This window comes from Pezoporus occidentalis, unplaced genomic scaffold (genome assembly GCF_034315485.1).
Source record: "Pezoporus occidentalis ecotype Australia unplaced genomic scaffold, CSIRO_AGI_Poc_V1 ctg1, whole genome shotgun sequence".
Taxonomy (NCBI): domain Eukaryota; kingdom Metazoa; phylum Chordata; class Aves; order Psittaciformes; family Psittacidae; genus Pezoporus; species Pezoporus occidentalis.
Genome location: NW_026912778.1, coordinates 15515868 through 15529097, shown reverse-complemented (window position 1 = coordinate 15529097; position 13230 = coordinate 15515868). Strand labels below are relative to the sequence as shown.

The following is a 13230-nucleotide window of genomic DNA, read 5'->3' as shown; positions in this document are numbered from 1 at the left end:
GGTGCAGACATGAAACACCCAATTTGTTTTATGTAAGGATCAAATAAGAAAGAAAGAATGGGCTTTTCACTCACGGGAATCATTGCCTGAAATTATTGCAACTAACCCATCCTATTTCTGACAACAGAACTTGAAATGGCATTCTGAGAAAAAGTTCTGATTGAATAACTTCTGGCACATGTAGTATCATTTCAAGCCTGTGTTTCAGTACTGCCAACTTCTGTGGGTCAGTCTGTTGTAGTTTTCTACTCTTCAAGAGGACACTGAAAATGTGCCTACTAGGAACTTACTATACTGCTACTGAATTTTATATAGATATATTCAGCTAGTAAAAGGTGAGGTAACACATCATTAAAAAGAAATCGTGGGTCATGTGAGAAAAAAAGAAAAGACTGTGAAAACATTGAACATAAATGTTTTGAACAGAAATATTCGAGATACTATAGTCAGAATAGACTGTGACAGTTGTGACAATTTGGCCCAACCTCTTACATAGCAGAGTATATAAAACCAGTGAAATGGATCAAGTCTTACATGCTATTCTTGTAAGCCCTCGCACACACTTCACTTGAAGTACAGTCATTTTTTTCAGTCACTGGGATTATCTCCCATTTTATAAGCTAAAAAGACTGTGGTTGTGGTACAGGTGTTTGGAGGAGCTCACATGATTTATTACTATGCATAATATTTTAAATCTTTTCTGATGATAACTTATTTAAACAGTAAAAATGACAGAAAAAAACTTTTTTATTATGATTCCAAAATGTATATTATTTCAAACTCAAGGAAAGGAAAGCTAAAGAAGAACTTGTGTGTTTAAGTCTGTGCTTCTGACGTTTTCAAATGCAGACAAAGGAGTTGCTTTTATCACTTAATCTTGGTATGTATTGCTTAGTTTCTTGGTAGAAGTTTGGAAACAGGCTTTAATCTCTGCTGAGTACTTGGGCAACAAAATACGTTCTGGTCTAGTAATGGGAAGGAGTATTTCGTGAATAAACAGGCAGTTTGAATTAGTTTGAAAAATGCCTTAACACTTTGAATTGGCCTCCATCAGGTGTTAAAGCCTGACCTGGTTGGTTCTTGGATGAATGGAAATCTGAAGGAAGACCAAAGATTCTGTAATATTGAAGTCAAAGAAGGTGACACTTTTCAAAGGAATCACTAAACTAAAATACTTCACTAAGAAATGGAGTGGGAGCAGGGAAATCATGGTTTTGTTGCTGAAAAATTTCAACCAACTCATCACTTCTAGAGGGTACATAAACCACAAACGATTTGTGCATGATTTGTTTTCAGGGTCCAGGTTGTATTTCACATAACATGCTAATAATAGTCTGCCTGCTTACTCACCTTAGCTACAACTGGAAAGTCAGTTCTTAAGGTACTATTTTCAATCATTCTGCACTTCTGCTGACTACAAGTCTCTCTTGCACCACAGAAGATTTTACTACATCAGTGAACTTATTTAGAGATGTGCATATTATTGCATAGGGATATACAGTTATATAATGCTCCTCAGGCAAGATGATACGTTCCATTTTTTTCTTGACTTTCATGAACTAAAATCATATCCTTTGAGTAAAGCCTATTTTATAAATATGATGGCTGTGATTTTATGATTGTAAACTTACAATGTCCTGAATGATGCATGCCTATCGAATGTAAAGTCTACTCTACAACAGTTTGCTTTTTGTTGTACATAATCTTTCTTCATTATGTTTTCAGGATGGAACATGAGGCTACCCAACTAGAAAAGCAGCACGTGCATAGCGTGTATGAAAATACAGCCGCCTACTTTAATGATCTGCAGAGCAAAGCATGGCCTCGTGTTCGAAACTTCCTGCTGGAGCAGAAGCCTGGCAGTCTCATTGCTGATATAGGTAAGCCGTTCTTTGAGGTGGTGTGAAAGAGTCTTTATAAGCTTTATCAGTTTGCCATATGTATCCTTCAGAGCAACTGTTTTTTAAACTCTTTTAAATTTGGTTTAAAGATTTTTTAAAAATCTTTTATAAACCCATAATAAATGCCATATACCACTTGTTCTATTTCTTTGACAGTGTATCAGATAGCCAGTAAATAAATTTTCTGCCTTATTTTTGTTGAGCTAAGCTTTAATCTATCGGTTTCCCCACAGGCTTAGTGGTCTGTCATTCCCCTGGAGCCCTTTTTAAAGAGCAATGTTAATAGCTCAATTATTTCATATTTTGATTTCTTTAGATCTCTTGGTTTAAGTACTGCTGGTCTGCAGTTTATTGCCTTTCATTTGTTCTGAAACTCTTCCGCTCAAGGCTTTATCTAAAGAGAAATCTTCTGATGTGATTGCTAATGGAAAAACCCTATGATCTGAGAATCTCCCTATGACCCTGAATACAGACAACAAAACCTCGCTTCCTTGCTATGGGGTTGTCTTCCTTACATGTTCAATTTATACCTTGATTTTCTGTTGCACCTACCTAAAATTTGGGGGTGTCCAGCTCCTGTTGTGTTTGCTTTGTGTTATGACTTCAGTTCTATACAGCCCGTCATCGCAAAACAGATGCTCCTTTGCACCATTGGATTTTCCTCTCTGTTTAAACTAATAAAATGCTTTAATACAGCAAAGTGTAATAGATGTACACAATATATTATTCCTGTGCCTTATTCTATAAAAGAAAAACATTATTTGAAGATGTTGCAGGCCATAATCAAAAGATACATATAGCTGTGCTGCTGTTGAGCAGTATCCCCAAAATACTTGATTGCTATTATTTTGAATGTTTATCATCTTTTATATGTCTGCACCATTTTCAGTAAAAATATCCTATGGTAACAGTCATTCAACAGTCAGCTTAACATGATTATTTCTCAGCCAGAGTTTTTTTAGCACCACAACAGAAGTCATCTGAAGCTTAGCTGAAGTTCTTTGAGGCTTTATCAGCAGGTATCGCAGTGGTTGCTGAAAGCTTAAGATCACCCTGTTACATTTTCAGCTGAAATAATTTAAATGCATGGGTAGCTGCTTACAGCTGACAATAAGAATATTCCCATCAAGGCACACAAGATGCCTCTTTTTATGAGGTTTAATAAGATACACAGGAACTAACTATTGTGTGTATTTTTGGTGTGTATTTTGGGAGGAGGGTTGCCTAGTGGCACTGAGTTTTTCGAAATGAGATCTTCAATTGATAATTTCATTATCTGTTTAATGCCACCTTTTATTAAAATATCGTTTTGTCTAATTGCCTTATTATTGTTCATTCATCAAAATAAATGACAATAGCATGGCCATTGTTAACAGCTTCATGAAGGAATCCACCCTCCTGATGACTCATTTAAAAGGGAATGTCGATTTCTAGCGTACTGGCGATGTTGTCACTATTTAGCTTCATTCCAGAGAGAACCCTCTACTTCCAAAACCTCACTGTGATTAAAAAGCACTCCAACAAAAGCCATGTATTAAGCAATTGAGTCTTCTAAATTAATGTACATTTGCCTAAATGTGTTTCTTCTGCAAACACAGTAACCAATAAGATGTTATACTAATTTAAAAACTTAGGGTTTCTAATGTGGAGAGGCTCATGTTTTATTGCATATATTCCTTGAACTGCATTAACAATAAAAATCTATTCCATTTTTCTCAAGTGTTACTTCAAAGAGTAGTGCTTGCTTTATATTTCAGAAATATTCTCTTTTTTCACCACTGAAGTGTTGTGCTGTTCTCCAGCAGTTCCTATGCTGTCTCTCTAGATAATGGTGCATATTAACATCAGCAAGAGCAGCAGCGCTGCAAGAAGCAGTGATGTTTCTAAAGATAACTCCAGGCCTTTAAACTGAATTACCAGTACTGAGATGGTTCTCTTTGCCAAGCTGCTACCCCGTTGCTTGGCTGTCAACCTTCAGAAATTATTCTTCACTGCTGACCTACAACTGCAGTGAATGTTTCCTAATCTCATTTTGAAACCTGCCTGTTATGCGTGTGATATTAAAGAACCCTCTGAAAGATTTCAATTTAGTACAGCACAGTCCTTGAGAAGACATAATTTTGGGTGGAAGACATTCTGGAACAGTTAATTACATTTACATGCATTATAACACATTGGCACCAAGACAGAAAGAGGACATGCCTGCAACATGGCAGGAATGTTTATGATTCATAGTTATTTTCAAATCTGTATCTGAAGTTGAATTTCTCCTCTCTGACTTGTGCCAGTGAAAGCTGTGGTTTAGGACTTCTGAGGAGAAATGAGATGCACTGGAGATGTGATGTGTGGGGTTTAGCAAAGGCTGTGGAAGGACTTGGAAGAGAGATCTATTGCAGGTCACTAAATGGACAAAACATGCTTACTTCAGGAAGTTCCCTGAATAGAAAGTAGTTGGAAGCTGGAAGGGTATTGATGAAAAGGGTCATAATGCTTATTATTACCCTGCTCTTACTCCTTCCTGGGTGCCCATTTATGCTTATTGTTGGAAACAAGATACCAGGTGATGCAAAGGCTCAGTATGATTCTATGATTCTGTGAAGCAAGCATGGTTGTTTTTTGCTCTAAGATATGAAATAATGGCTGCAAAGGACCACTCCTTCCTCCTCCCACCTACACTTACCCTTATTCCCCAAGGAAAAATGTATAACTTGGTAATACACAGGGTTGTGTAATGAGTAGTTTTATTGGTGATGTTGGTACTGTTATGCTCCTTATCGTGTGAACATACAGTTTCAAACAGTCCAAATGAACCCTGCAGCAATTAAGCTGGTAGGAGCAAGGCCTTATTTTGTTTTCCAGGAAACCTTAGAATTAGGAAGGCCCTCCCATTATTTTCACTGCTTTGGGAGGGATAGCAAATGTTTGGAACATATGACTTCTGATCTATCATTCTCTTCTTTAGGCTGTGGAACTGGAAAGTATCTCAGTGTCAACAATCAGGTATATAATCTTGGCTGTGATTACTGTGGACCATTGGTAGAAATTGCAAGGAAGAAAGATGAAGAAGTTCTGGTGTGTGACAACCTTAACCTTCCCTTCAGGGACCAGTGCTTCAATGCAGTCATTTCCATTGGTGGTAAGAAAACACACATGCCTGCTGGCCCACAGCAAATGAGAATTTTTTTTGGATCCTTTTCTTTCCATGTGTCTTCGGTTAAATTTGTTTGGAAACAATTCCCTTCAAAACACAGCAGATATTACTGAAATGAATGTAGTAAACATGAAAAACAAAACAATTAGTTCCATTGCACAGAGGTGCTGTTGACCAGGGAAGTATGTGCATCATTTATTTGTTTATATGTGGTCTTGTTCACCCTGTTGAGAAAAGATTTCCTTCCAGCATGCATTTTAAACAAGTAAAAACTTATATAAACATGGCCAAAGCTTAAACAGATTAGGTGGTCAAGATAAACTCTTGGTTCCTCCTTAGGATCTGTTTTGACCAGCAAATGCATTGCAATGAAAACTTGCTTTCTCTATAGCAGAACTTGAAGCTCAAGTTAACTATTACACTATGAATTCAAATTTCTCTTAGAGTAGTATTGAAATAAGACTTAGAGCCATACAAGTGCCTGTTGTCTAAAATGAGTGAGGCATCTCAGCATCTTAACTCCTCTGACCTCTCTTTTTGTAAATACTACTCATAATTTGAGAAGTATAAACTGGAAAATGGTTTATGAGTTGCAGTCTACATTTTTAGCGCTACACTTGCTTGAGCTACTTTCAGGCTGTTTCACTATATCAGCAAAAATATAAAGCAGGGTAGTTATTGGTAGCAACAAACAAACTACTTGTAATATGATAGAAATGTATTTTCAAATGTATTATCACATACACAAGGAGAGAGCAAGGGTGATTAATGTGCAAGCAGTATCTACATTGCTTTGCTTTCATGTTGGCTAGTTAACCGGTAAGCCCTATCAACATTTCAGGTCTTCAAGCATAATTTCAGTGCTATCAGATCATCTGACTTTAAAGTGTAGTGTACCTACCTAGTGTTTATACCAGCTATAGGCCTGACAAAATTAGAAATTCACATGGTATATCTGTTCATTAACAATAGTGGATTTTAATTCCTCTTGAATAGAGACATGGTATGCTTGTGTCCATCTAATTCTAAATGAGCAGTTTTCATCCCATTCCAGAGAATAGCAAGTAATAATGTACATAGTGAAATACTTTTCTTGGCTTTACTGGTATAATCCTGTATAAAGGGTTTGAATTTCTGCAGGACCACCAGACTATATAATTTTATCCATGAAAAATATTTAACCCATTAAATTAATTGCTTAGAGCTTGTACAGATACTGTTAGTTCATTGGCACTTACTTTCTGGTGAACTAAGCTTACATGCTTATGCTGTCTCTGTCAGTTTTGGTATTATTTTCCAGGAGCTTCTATGGTGGTACATGGCCTAGCTCCAGCATGAGAGAAAATATCAGTTCTTTTCTCCCTATCGTGTTCAAGAAAATGCTAACAAGAGTCATGAGTAACTGGAAAAGAACACTGACCATATAGACTGGGGAACTTTTCTCAGAGTTTGCTATCTTGTGTTCTCAGCTGCTTGTGAGGGCCTAGTTAATATCAGCTGCCAAGAATGCTTTTCTTGGCTTGTAGTGAAAAATGTATTTTTTTCCCCTTGGTAATTTCATCATTGTTTTGAATAAAGACAGGGCTAGTTGGACACACTTTCATAACTACAGTGTTGAAATAACACTAATTCTACAAGTAGAATTGGCTACTATCAAGCAGCACGTATAAAGATAATCTAATTTTTCTAATGGTATGGAGATGTCTTCAGCTAAGAACATATATTATTATTGTATCTTTTTATATGGGTAGACTGAATGTTTTGCATGTGGAAGTGGCTGGCTCCAAGTCCACTTGAAACGAATTATGTAACCAGTCCTCTTTATGCTATTGATTGAATCAAATCTAGTACTAATCACATATAGAATGGTATGAGCAACGTGACCTATCTGAGTACAAGTTAATATTTCTGAGAGAAAATAGATGTCTTAGCTATTCTCTGGCTGTTAAAATAAGTTCCTTTAGCTAAATAGCAAGATAGAAACTGTAGAAATATTGAAATGTAGCTTCATTTCACATTGCAGTGAAATTGGAAAATAGGGAAATTATCCTGGAAAGAAAATTAAAAAATAATGGTCAATAGTTTTATTCTGAATTTGATAATTATTTATAAAAACATAATGTAACAAGAGCTCGTCATTCTCAGATACTTTTTTTTTCTTTTTTCCCTCCAAAGCAATCTGTAAAGGCAGTAACTTTTATATAAAATTAAAGCAGTGGAAAATATTTCTGTTTCATTTTTCTCACTAGCTCTTTAGAAAGTGCACCGATACAAACATACAGAGTATCTTTTTAATGATACTACATTTTGCTGTATTTGTTACATGGTGAAAAGATTTTCTGTTTTCAGTATGATAAGTCTGAAATGTGTCCCAAAAACTAAAGTCAAATTTAATATTACCTAACTCACCTAAAGGCCAGGCATTTAAGTGAAAGCAAGCCATGTGACAAACTTTTATGGGCAATGCATAATGCATATATGCCTGATGTTTCTTGAATCCCTATTTTGATATTAGATGAATTTCCTTCTTCAGGATTTACTGTTTTTATCCATTGTACATAAATGTAAAAAAGAGCCTTCTGAGGTAAACTTGCAATGTGGCACCAATGAATTCAGCACTGTTGATGACTTGCAGTAAGTGATTTTTGGGATATGGCAACTAAAATGACTGAACACATAGAACAGGTTGAAGACAAAAATGCTATGTCCTTACTAATATTCAGTACATAATGCCTTTCCTTTTTCACAGTGATCCATCATTTCTCAACTAAACAAAGAAGAATCAAAGCAATAAAGGAAATGGCAAGGGTATTGGTACCCGGAGGCCAGATGATGATCTATGTTTGGGCTATGGAACAAAAGAATCGTCGCTTTGAGAAACAAGACGTACTTGTTCCATGGAACAAGGCCCTGTGCTCACGGCATTTTTCAGAATCAAGTCAATCTGGAGATAAGGGTGAGTTTGTGCATGCTGTAAAGAGCCAAGATATACATCCTGCACAGCTAGTCATCTCTGATTGCAGCTACCAAACCAATCTCCAGCCAGAAACTGACTCAAAACATTCCCATAATATGGACCATTGCTTGTCCAGAGCCTGCTGCATGAAAATTTCTGAAGAAGAAAACAGATTTTACAGTGCTCTAGGAAGATCTTTCCGCTCATGGTTTTTCTCTACATCCCTTGATGAATCAGCCCTGAGAAAGCAAGCTGACAAAATGAAGCCTCCAAAGAATGAAGGAGATTGGGCAAACAGTACTATACCCATTCAGCATTCACGACATTGCAGTTTGGATTTAGGTCACCATGGGGCACTGTTAAAAGAACAAAGTTTAGATGATGATGATGTGTTTGTGGAAAGCCTGTCTCTCAAAAAACCACAGTGGTCACCAGCCACAGATGCACTGAGGGACTTAAGTTTAAATGGAGGACACCAAAGCGTTGCTCAGAGCAAAAGTGAAGAAGCTTCATGTATAAATGGCCGAGTGGAAGACAGGGACTACAGCTGTGGTTGTAATAAAGATGGTGCTGGTAAGTCTAATGCGAGAAAGTCTTTTAAAAGAACTTCAACAGCTGACTCCACTGACTCTGCTTTAGATTCAGCAGTGTCTGTTGGGGACCAAACTGATGCCACGTTGGATACAAAAGCCTTCATGCGTTACTATCATGTTTTTCGGGAAGGGGAGTTGTGCTCTCTGGTAGAAGAGAGTGTGCCTGAGCTTCAGATACTTTCTTCCTGCTATGACCATGGAAACTGGTGCATTATTGCAGAGAAAAGAGGAACATAGCTGTAAAGAGAACAAAGCAGAATCCAGTGACTGAAGCTTTTAAGCTTCTCCTTGTGTTTCTGTGATTATGCAGTGTGACATGGATTTTGAATCTCATGTAGTTACCATGTGCCATTCATTTCTAAGTGATCTCTCTACCTGTTTAACTATCTAATGCAAGGCGTGTATATATGAATGTAAGTGGTAACCAATACTTAAGTTTTGTTAAACTTTTATGAGGTTAAAACTGGAGAGTTTTATATTGCTTTTCGCAAATAATTGTGTTTTTAAACATACTTTTCTATTGAGAAATAAAACCTTTTTATAAGACAAGGATCAGGGCATCTTTTATGAGAAGTATCCTCTCAGTAGAAGGTTTAGGTTTTGTTCCTCAGACACTGAAAATGTGTCACGTTACTTCCTGTTCTTGAAGTCCTGTAAATAGAGACACAGGTACATTTGAAAACATACTTGACTGTATACTGCTGGAGTGCATGCTGCAGAACTGGGAGCAAGCATGGTCCCAGTACTACTGCACGTTCTGTCGTCTGAGATTTGTATATGGGAGTAAATGACAGAACAGATTTTGAACAGTATTTTTGACTTTTGTTTTAAAAAGAATTTAATTTATCAGGTGCAAGTTAGGCTTTATGTGTTAGCTCTCACAAATACTTTGTCTTAATTTCATTTGCTGTAGTTTTTTCATTGGCTATGTGTATATATAGAAGTCAAGAGGGATTTGTGAGAGTATCGGTATTATGTAAAGGTTACGAAAGATCAGATATTTGAGATATATATATATCTTTTTGATAAGCCTGGGAGGCTACGATAAAATTAATAAAAATCCAGTGCATATCTGGTCAGCTGTTATATTTGCTTTCCTCATTCACTGACATAAGAATGTATATTCCATAGTGTGTTAAATAATGTAGATAGGAAGAGGGTACAAGTTTGTATACAAAATAGAAATTCCTGCAGTTTAAATGAATCTTTTGAGACCTAGATTATAATAGACTGCTTAAAAAACTTTCTCATCCCTTGTCGAGAAAACCATAAATCTTACTGAAAATGGTGCCTCATCATCATCCAGTTGTACAGGATTATAGCAGTTGCCCTCACAAAGTTCTTTACACTCACGTAATCTCACCCCTTTGAATGGAGGCTTGGGATGTGAAGTTACATGTGCTGTTGATAAAGTGCACCTGGCTTCTGAAGATCAGTAGTGAAGCTTTAATTTATACCAACAGAAGCAGGGCTAGAACAGGCTAACTGCTTTGTTAGCATGGAGTTACTTCATTTTGAGGCTTTATTTACAGTCAGTGGGTGTAGTGTAGGGCATGTCTTCAGTTGATGTGATTTCATGAACTTTAATGGAGCTGCATAGAGTCACCTCAGAGATCAAACCTTTTGCTACAGCACTTTTAGAAAGCCACATAATGTCTGCTCTATTATTGAGCAAATAACTGAAAACAAAGCAACGGGAGTGGAATTCCAAACTTTTCCAGTCTATGCTGTGTATGTATATGGATTTGAGGTTGTTCAGTAGAAAGCCCTGATGATATTTTTAGATGTAGTTGCCCAGGAGTAATTGCCACAAGGTAATGTATTATAGATGTATTTACTGGAGTGATGCCTGTAGAACAATCATTTTTGTCTTCCTCATAGTTTGGGATCCTGGTACTTTATCCTTCCTGTGTCTGTACCACTTGCACTTTCCACTGCCTTTTGCAAATAGAAATGTGGTCGAAGAACCACGCATCTGAGACTTATGAAATATTCAGCTCTAAAATTCAGTGCAGCCTGGAGCTGTGGTTCACAGACGCTGTGTCTAAGCCATACTTCAGAAAACTGGCAATATACTCTGCCTAGGTTTGTCCAGCTGCTCATGGCTGAGGGGGTTGCTTCTGCTGCATCCTAAAGCTCCGGTTTTAGAAGCATAGTGCAAAAATACTGATGCTGGCATACTGGAGCTCCATACCTCATCTGCAACATGCTTGTGTTGGACAGGTAATGCCTGCCTCAGTTGTTGGGAATTCCTGGAGAAGCTTGAGGATTTTAGAAGAAATCTCAGTTGTTTAGATATGCAAGAAAGTTTAAGAAACTTAGATATGCCAGTGGAATTGGCATATTGGCTAATCGGCCATACATTGTATTGGCCAATTGGCTATACAGCTGCTGGAATTTGGGCTGTACTTAGGAAGGGTGTAGGTTGATTACCATCCTATATCCGATACTGAAAGTTCACCCCTAAACTCCAGTGTGCAGACACTGTATTGCACATCTCTTAGAATATTTATAAAATATTATTTATCTAAAGTGACAGCCAGGTTCCGTTAAGTGGGAGATGGAACCATTCTATGAATCTATAATTTTGTTACCTGTACTTTTGCAGTCTGTCTGTGAAGTATTCAGTGTGTAGTCACGGATACTAATGAAACTTGGGATAAACTAAGAAAGGAAAGGTGTCCATGTCTTTAAAACAGAGGGGAGCCTAAGTGAAAACTTCCTACTCTGTCATCTGTATGAGTAAGAGGTGTCACTTCAAAGCCACTTTGGTACTTTAAACAGCTTTTTTGCTTGTAGACTTTCAATGCGTTCTTTGGTTTGAGATTCTTGGATTCTTGACCAGGGATGCTTTTCATGATTATTTATTTCTGTATTGGCTTTTCTGTTGTTTTGACCTGATGCTAATAAGTCATGTTACACAGAAGTTTGGATTGTATTGTTACAAATTCCTTGGAGAAGGAGAGGGGAATTTTGGTAAACTGTTGCGGTTTGTGTTTTTTTTTTTTTTCCCCCAAATATTCAGTTTTCCTCTTCAGATGTATAACCGCTGTGTAACTTAATTTTTGTAGACTGGGGATCAGTCAGCTGAGGTCACAAATGTGAGGTCTGCACAGCAAGCCTTTATTCCCATATGCAGTCTCCCATCTATTTATGGAGGCTGCACAGGTCTGTAACAGCTTTATCATCTCATAAGCTGGCTTCTTAGCCAGCTTACCTCACTGAGAGCATGGTGAATGTCTCTCTTGATTGGTTTCAATTTGATGAGGCCCATTTTAAGCAAAATGTAATTTCCAGAAGAATCCATGTGATCCCAGTCTTTCATAGCTTATAGACATAGTTAATGTGCACAGAGAAGTGTGCATACCGTTGAAAAGTTTATCGTAAATGAATGAATAAGGAAGTAAAACCCAGTTGTCCTTGCACGCTCAAACTCTCAGCCATATCCAAACTGCAAGATCTGACTGTTACAAGGTAAAAGGCAAATGCGTTCTTGTATTTCTTGTCTGACAAGTGGACAGTATTCTCACCTCAGTTACGCTGATAACAAACCTGCTTCTGACTGCAGTGGGCTGGGATTGCTCCAAAGCTGCTCATCTAGGTTTAAGTGACACATAGGAAATCTTGATTACACAAGATTTTTTTACAATTTTATTTACTAGTAACACTGTCAGTCTGAACTGGCAAAACAAAAGCTGTTGCCGTATTACTATCGCAGACTGTAATCCAAATGGACAATTGCAATAAAAAGGATACAACTGAACAGAATTATTCTTAAAGGACTAATTCAATTGCAGTCTTTGATAAATGAGATTTTGTTTGGCTTTTTTTTTTTTAATACATGAAAATATTTGTATTAGAAGGTCAGAAGTATCATTTTTTACTTTCTTCCAAGCTTATGGTGTAGAAATTTTAAAAGCACAGCTGAGTAATGGAAGCTATAAATACTCTAGCAGATTTTTTTCTTTTCTGGTATTTAACTGTATACAGGTAACTTATGTGCAGTTTAAAATGTTGAGAGAAAAGCTGTATGTGGTGTACCAGAATACTGTTACTGAACCACCTGGGTAGATTCTGAGTAGAAATAATGGCTCTGATCCTGCATCCTCTCTGCTGAGTCATGTCTCCATCGGACCGAATTCATATCACTGTTGGGCTGTATTAGTATTGACACTGTTGAATCTACTGGTCTACCCACTTTCTTTCTCAGCACTTTAACAGAATTTGTGTCTACTTCAGTACTCCAGGAAAATCAGATATGTCAGTGTTAAATATATACAATTGTGTATTTCTTTAGTTCAGTGTTTCTTATTTTTACAGTATATTAATTCTGGCAGCTACCTGTGATTTCATCTTCCAATCTGCTGATCAAAACCATACTTAGGTACTTCTCTGTAATCAGTTCTTTGTCCATACATGGAACTTGTTCTTCAGTATCCAACAGAAAATAAGTCCTGCTTGGACTAAAATACTATTTCCTACAGAACTTCTGTGCTTTCAGATTAGTTAATAAATACATTAGCCACTGGAAACTCTGTGTCTTGGGAATTTCTTAATGAATGTTAAACCTGAGAAGACTGTTATTGCTATTTGCTCAGTAAGTTAGACCACTTGCAGAGCAGGTAAGCA

General features: G+C 37.0%; 1 protein-coding gene across 3 annotated transcripts in view; it reads left to right on the top strand.

The window, feature by feature from the left end:
* Positions 1-9150, top strand: part of TRMT9B (tRNA methyltransferase 9B (putative)) — a 111732-nt gene extending 102582 nt beyond the window's left edge. For all 3 annotated transcript variants that reach the window (XM_062642139.1, XM_062642223.1, XM_062642053.1), the window contains 3 exons: positions 1726-1880; positions 4864-5037; positions 7802-9150. In XM_062642139.1, the coding sequence (XP_062498123.1) occupies positions 1727-1880; positions 4864-5037; positions 7802-8838 (1365 nt within the window). In that variant the 5' untranslated portion in view covers position 1726 and the 3' untranslated portion in view covers positions 8839-9150. The remainder of the gene's footprint in view (positions 1-1725; positions 1881-4863; positions 5038-7801) is intronic.
* The last annotated feature ends 4080 nt before the right edge of the window (positions 9151-13230 follow it).